Here is a 7,071-nt window from a genome sequence, read left to right on the forward strand (position 1 = left end):
TGGGAGCTGTAGTGCAGCCACATATGGAGGGCTCATCATACTGGCGCAGCAAAGCGATCCCTTTTGCTCCAGATACTGTGGCGGCTGCTAATCCTAGCAAGCCCTCTTCTCTTTTCACAGTAAACCCGTTTCGTTTTACCTTGCAGCCAGAGGTGTGGCGGGTGGAGGGCAGCGGGCGATTCAGCCGTCGGTGTCAATAGGCCCTAATCTGCGGTAAACCGTGACTATTACTCTTGGCAGGCCGCTGCTCCGTGCAGAAAAGGGGCAAATGGGAGGGACGGGGCGGGCAGTTCGCGCCTCCTGCACAAATTGAAACCATCCAGCGCTTTATCTGCAGCCCACGTGCTCCGATCTCGCTTCCCCTCCTGCCCAGACGGCCAAATTTCTCCTGCGGAGTCCTCCCCCGCTCCCACTTTGCACCCCCTCCTCCTGCTGCTGCTGCTTGGCTGCGCCTCGGCACCCCCCTTCCCCTCGCCTTTCTGCATGCACACATTGACTCCAGCGCGCTGCCCTGGTCCGACGGCCTCCCTCCTTCTGTCCTTTTGGCTGCAGCAGCCTCCCCTCCTCCTCCTTGCAGCCGCTCTTCCCGCGCGTCCCCGGGGGCCAAGAGTGGGAAGTGCGAGTTTCCGCTCCTCCGCTTGTCTGTCCCCGGCCGCCTCTGCCTGCAAGTCCGCAGAGCAGCCCAGGCAGCGGCGGCGGCGGCAGGAAGCTCGCAGGGAGACGCAGCGCCGCCGACGGCTCTCTCCCGCCTAACCCTGCGCGGCGGCGGCGGCGGCAGGGGACTGGCGAGCGCCGTCTCCAGCGGCGGGAAGTCGTCGGTTGACTTGGCGAAGGGGGTCTCTCCGTCCCCTCCTCGGCAGCGGGTTCGAGAGGCGCGCCCCCGACGCCAGAGGAGGAGCCCGACCTGCAGCCGCCGCGCAAGAGAGAGAAAGCGGGAGAGAAGAGAGGGTGGGATGCCGGAGAGACGCCGAGGGATCGGGGGAAGCTGCCGCTCGCCGCCCGCCCTCGTGGGATGGAGCCGCCGCGCCGTCTGATGCCGCTCCTCCTCCTCTACTGCTCCTTGGCTCTGCTGCCTCCTGCCGCGCAGCCCGTGTGCCCGGAGCCATGCGACTGCCAGCAGCAGCAGCACGTCCTGTGCACCAACCGAGGGCTGCGGGCCGTGCCCAAAGCCGTCGAGCCGCAGGACATCCTCACCTACAGCTTGGGCGGCAACTTCATCGCCAACATCTCCGCTTTCGACTTCCACCGCCTGGTGGCGCTGCAGCGCCTCGACTTGCAGTACAACCGCATCCGCGCGCTCCACCCGAAGGCCTTCGAGCGCCTGGCGCGCCTGGAGGAGCTCTACCTGGGGAACAACCTCCTGACGGCCCTGGCGCCCGGCACCCTGCGCCCCCTGGCCAAGCTGCGCATCCTCTACGCCAACGCCAACGAGATTAGCTCCCTGAGCGCGGCTTCCTTCGCAGGGCTGGGCAGCCTGGTCAAGCTGCGCCTGGATGGCAACGCCTTGAGCTCGCTCGGAGATGCTACGTTCTCAGGGATGTCCAACCTGCTCTATTTGCACCTGGAAGCCAACCGCATCCGCTGGCTGAGCCGCAACGCCTTTGCCGGCTTGGGGAAGCTGCGCTTCCTCGACCTGTCGGGGAACCAGCAGAGCCTGCTGCGCCACCCCGACATCTTCCGGCCGATGCGTTTGCTCAGCACCCTCCTCCTCTCGGGCAACAGCCTGCAGCAGCTGGGGAAAGGGCTCTTCCAACACCTGCCCAACTTGACCAAGCTGTCCTTGAGCGGCAACCGCCTGGCTTGGTTGGCGCCGGAAGCCTTTGCTGGCTTGGGGGCCCTCAAGGAGCTGCGGTTGGATGGAAACGTTCTGAGCCAGCTGCCTGTGCCGCTGCTGCAGCCGCTGCGCAGCCTGGAGGTACTGGACCTGAGCCACAACGCCCTTGCCGCTCTCCTGCCGGGTGCCTTCGCTCAGCTGCACAAGCTGCGGGAGCTCAGCTTGCAGGACAACGCCTTGGCTACGGTGCCCGGTGCCCTCTTTGCCTCCAGCCCCGCGCTCTATCGCTTGGAGCTGGATGGAAATCCCTGGAGCTGCGACTGCCACCTGCGAGGCCTGAAACACTGGCTGGGCTCCTGGCATGCACAGGGTCGGCTCCTCACAGTGTTTGTGCAGTGCCGGCAGCCGCGGGCCCTGGCTGGGAAATACCTTGATTACCTGGAGGAAGCCCAGCTCTCGACGGCTCTCAACGGCTCCTCATGCCCCAACGTGGTGGCCTCCTCTCCTGCCCCGCTCGCTAGGGGCAACAGCAGCTCTGGCCTGGGCCCAGTGCAGGAGAAGGTTGGCTCCTTGCCCTCTGCCTCGACCATGCAGCTGCTGGGCTCTCAGAAGATCTTGGCGTCCGGAAGAGAGAGCTGGGCAGCTGAGACGGGCCCCACAACCTCAATGCCCGGCTTGCACCTCAGCACCAGGCCACCCTCCCTACCTGGAGCTGCTTGGCCCAGACGGGCAGGCAAATACCACTCAGTTTCGTCTGGCATCCCTCCACTGGTCACCGACCCCTGCGATTTCAACAAGCTGTTCCTCTACAACCTGTCTGTGGAGGCAGTCGGCTCTGGCACGGTGACGGTGCGCTGGGGGGTCCGCCCGCACCGCAGCCCCCGCCTGCTTGGCCCCGTGCGCTTCCGAGTCCTCTTCGACCGCTTTGGGGCTGCCACCAAGTTCCAGCGGTATGTTTACCTCCCTGAGTGGAGCGAGCCCGTGGCTACCCTGCAGGAGCTGCGCCCCGACACCCCTTACCTGGTCTGCGTGGAGGGCGTGATTGGGGGCCGCGTCTGCTCGGTGGCGCCGAGAGACCATTGCGCGGGGCTGGTCACCCTGCCCGAAGAAGGTGTGGGCGCTTCCGCCGCCGTGGCAGGCAGGTCCCCAAACCTGGACCACCAACTCCTCACCCTGGTGCTGCTGGCGGTCAATGCGTTGCTGCTTTTCCTGGCCCTGGCGGCCTGGGCTTCCCGCCTGGTGCGGAAAAAGGTGCTGGGGTGCCGGCGGCGGAAGGCAGCATCGCCTGTGCACGTCCGGCAGATGTATTCGACCCGCCGGCCCCTGCGCTCCATGGGGACGGGTGTCTCCGCCGACTTTTCCGGCTTCCAGTCCCACCGCCCGCCCCGAAGTGCGGTCTGCGCCCTGAGCGAAGCCGACCTCATTGAGTTCCCATGCGAGCGTTTCATTGACAGTGGCGCCGGAGGGAACAGCAGCGCACGGCGTGGAGAGGATCACCTGCTGCAGAGGTTTGCAGACTAGAGGTGCAGACGGAACAAATGCTGCGGCTTCCATCGCCGCCCTGTTATGCCGGAATCAAGTGCCCAGCGCTGAGATTTGGCAAGGTCTGCTGGGAATGGCAGCCTTTGGTTGGGGATACTTGGGCCTTCTGCTGTGTAAAAATGGCGGCTCATCAGACGAATGTTGGATGGTTCTAGGATAGGGTATGCTGGGAAAACAGGAGCAGCAAAGGGGTTGCTTGTTTCTCATTTGGGGACCAACCCTAGTTAAAGCGGGATTCTACCACTGTTCTCTTAAAATTACCACTGTCCTTTACTGTAGCTGAAGGGGCACTGGTTCCTCTTCGTGGGCAACTATCAACTTGGTGATGAGGGTTTTATGATTGTCCAATCATCAGTTTCCACACTGAGATGGTCTGTTGTTGTTTTCTAAATAACTATTCTGTAATCGTCCCTAACCTGTGGATATAATTCTTTAGCTAATCCTAATTACCGTTGGCCAAGAAATGAACAGAGATACTAGGAATGAATCAGAAGATGGAGAATGTAACCCTATACAAGTGTTCAGTGCTCAGGTGGATTGTGTGCCTTATAGTTGCTCCGTTTTTGCACCATTTTACGTACCAGGTACATCACTTAACGCAAGTCCCAGGTCTCCTCTTTCACAGGACTAGGGTCCTGTTACTTCCGCATATGAACTGTCTTACATGTGAGAACGCCGCATACAGCTTAAATCCCCCTTACCCACTAGAATGGTTAAACCAAATGTTCGTCCAGTGTGGCATGTGGCCAGCCAGATACCTTCAGGGAGCAGGACATGAACACAACAGCTGTCTTCTGCTTGCCTACTCCAATTAGTATTTGGAACGGGGTTTCCTAAACTTGGGTCTCCAGCTGTGTTTGGACTACAACTCCCATCATCCTTCACTAGCGGGACCAGTGGTCAGGGATGATGGGAATTGTAGTCCAAGGCAACTCAAGTTTGGGAAACTCTTGATTTAGAGCAGGCATCCCCAAACTTCGGCCCTCCAGATGTTTTGGACTACAGTTCCCATTATCCCTGACCACTGGTCCTCTTAGCTAGGGATCATGGGAGTTGTAGGCCAAAACATCTGGAGGGCCGCAGTTTGGGGATGCCTGATTTAGAGGCATGCTACCTCTCCAAACTCTATAGCTATCAATAGCCTTACTTTTCATTGAGTTTGTTTAATCCCCGGTTTTTGCTGGCGGCCATCTGTACATCTTATGGCAGGGAGTTCCATAGTTTATGTGCTGCTCGAAGAAGTGCTTCGTTTTGTCTGTCCTCATCTCACACCCTTCAGCTTCATTGGATGACCCCATGTTCTCACGATATGACAAGGAGGAAAGCTTCCTACCTGCTTTCTCCATGTGGTGGATACTTTTTATTTATTTCTGCCACACCCCACCTCACCTTTTCTCCAAACTGAAAAGGTTGAAGGATTTGTAACCTTCCCTTATGGAGGAGAGTTGCGCCAGCTCCGTTTATACTACCTAAATGTATGGAGCCTACGCATGGTGGTTCTGCCACCACTGGGTATATGCTGGCACTGTCATGCACTTGTTGCAAGCACACACATGCCAGGGAAATGTCTAACCCTTCCCTAAGTCCATACAGTGCCTGATTTGCAGACCGTTTGAATCAATGACATTTCAAACACTGACTTCCTGGATCTTTGCACCAGCCTTTATTGAAAACGAGCCAGGCTTGCTTCTGTTCTGAGTAATGTGAAGGCAGATTACTGCTATGACATGGGGACTGTTGTTCATAGGTGTCCAAGCTTGAACACTAGACTTTTAACTCTAGTCAACTTTTTGAGCCCTAGTCTTTTCCACCACAAGAGGTGCCTTGGAAACAAACCTTAACATGCAAGTAATTGGAAGAAACTAGAAATGTGCTTTTTTTTTTTTTTACTGGCCAGAGCCTTTTTTTAATTAGCTCAAATCAACGTGAGCTGATTTAATGTGTGTTTATATATAAAGTATGCAAACATGTTGGTTTTGCAAGGCTAAATTGCCGATACCACTAGGGGAAAACTAACCCGAGTTTGTTATGATTTTGTTTAGAATGGGTTATTTTTACAATGGTCTCGAATAAATACTTTTTGGTACTTCTACAGCTTAGCATGTTTTTCTTGTACAAGGTGCTGCGTATATTGCAAGAGAGTGAAATGCTGAGATTTGGCTCTGAAGGAATGTGACTGGTAAATAGGTAACATGGGTGAATAATGTTTGACCTCTGAAAAATAACGCTCAACATAGTTCAGACGTCTGAAACTGTACTATACCAGATTTCAACTTTCATTTATAAGGAAGAAAAGAAAGAAATTCAGGCAGTTCAGTGGGTCATACAATGAATTGCTCTTCAACATTTTCCTCCCTAATGTGACTCTCACTAGAAGTTTTATCCAGTTGGGCAATTTTTCATTAGCACTAACAAAAATAATGTTGGCAAGCTTTGGTGTTCTGCAGGACTCTTCATTAGACAAGATGTTACACAAACCAAGGGGCGGAGGAAATGGGGGCCTGACTCAAGTTACAGAAATTAGCCTGGGTGTTGTAGCCATGAGATCAGCTTGTAGCCTCAGTTCTAAGATGGAGACTGAAGACGGAATAAATCCCTGTCATGTGTTACAGGTATCGGGTTACACACCTAGAATTCTGGGGTAAATAAACAATGCTTGCTCCCAAATTCTGAGAAATTAAAGTTAGGACATTTCAGGTGATAGGTATTCCCCCCCCCCCACCTCTGCTAATTTATAAGCTATTTTGAAAAATATATATAAATATTGTTGTCTTCAATGTTGCCTGCTAATAAAGTCATGATGACAAGTCAGACTTTAAATTTCTCAGAAACGAGGAGTTCCCATTGCTTTTTAAATTAATAATAATAATATTGATGATGATGATGATGATAATAATATACTCATCTCACTCTCTTCTGTGTTGCCTGTTGAAGAGTTCGGGAGAAATCGGAAGTCTGCTGCAATTTTGTGATATTTTGGTTGGTCCTAATAAAGTTACTACCCAACTGTGGCTTTTGGAAGGTGATCTCCCCTCCCCCTTATGGACTAACACCTTTGCTTTTGAACAAGTTTTATACATATTTTCACATAAAATTTCTGTTATGTCCGTGTTTCTCCGTGTAAAATTTCTCAGCTGGTTGAGCTGCGATGCCTTCAAATCATAGTTCTCATTTTGGGTCATAATCCACTGAGAAGTTATCTTGGTGCAGAAGTAAATGGGAAATCTGTCACTTTTGCACTGTTGTGCAATCCCATTTATTTTAGTCGGAGCTGGACTCAGGGGGTCCTCTTAATGAATGATGCCTGTGGATATTACTTTTACGAGGGAATTAAACTGTTACATAGAAAGTCTTCATGCGATGTCAGAACAACGCTGTTTTACTTCTTGCACAAATATTCCTTTTGAGTGTAGCCTGGAAAAACACTGATTAGATTTCTTTACAGACTGCACGATTCTTAAATCTGTGATCCTTTTATTCTTTGATATTCCATATTCTTTAACATTTGCTTGATAAGTGTATGCCTGATAAGTAAGGAGAAGAGTTGGAAGGGGGGTCCTAAGGGTCATCTAGTCCAACCCCCTCAAATCCAGGAATCCTGCATTCTAGATAGGGCTGGGAGAGACTCCTGACTGAAGTCCAATGCTGAGGGCCTTCTGGCGGTTCCCTCGCTGCTAGAAGCGAAGGTACAGGGAACCAGGCAAAGGGCCTTCTCTCCTCTGAACACTGCAACCATAAAATCTATCTGAAAATGT

General features: G+C 53.5%; 1 protein-coding gene across 1 annotated transcript; it reads left to right on the forward strand.

Annotated features, from left to right (window-relative positions):
* The first annotated feature begins 487 nt into the window (after positions 1-487).
* On the forward strand, positions 488-5,408 carry TRIL (TLR4 interactor with leucine rich repeats). Its single transcript, XM_035130266.3, has one exon. It carries the CDS (start codon positions 1,013-1,015, stop codon positions 3,293-3,295), a length of 2,283 nt encoding a protein of 760 aa, XP_034986157.3. The 5' UTR covers positions 488-1,012; the 3' UTR covers positions 3,296-5,408.
* The last annotated feature ends 1,663 nt before the right edge of the window (positions 5,409-7,071 follow it).

This window comes from Zootoca vivipara, chromosome 11 (genome assembly GCF_965207765.1).
Source record: "Zootoca vivipara chromosome 11, rZooViv2.hap1.1, whole genome shotgun sequence".
NCBI lineage: Eukaryota > Metazoa > Chordata > Lepidosauria > Squamata > Lacertidae > Zootoca > Zootoca vivipara.

Coding starts and splice junctions, on each gene's coding strand:
- TRIL (XM_035130266.3), top strand. CDS start 1,013: ATGGAGCCGCCGCGCCGTCTGATGCCGCTCCTCCTCCTCTACTGCTCC.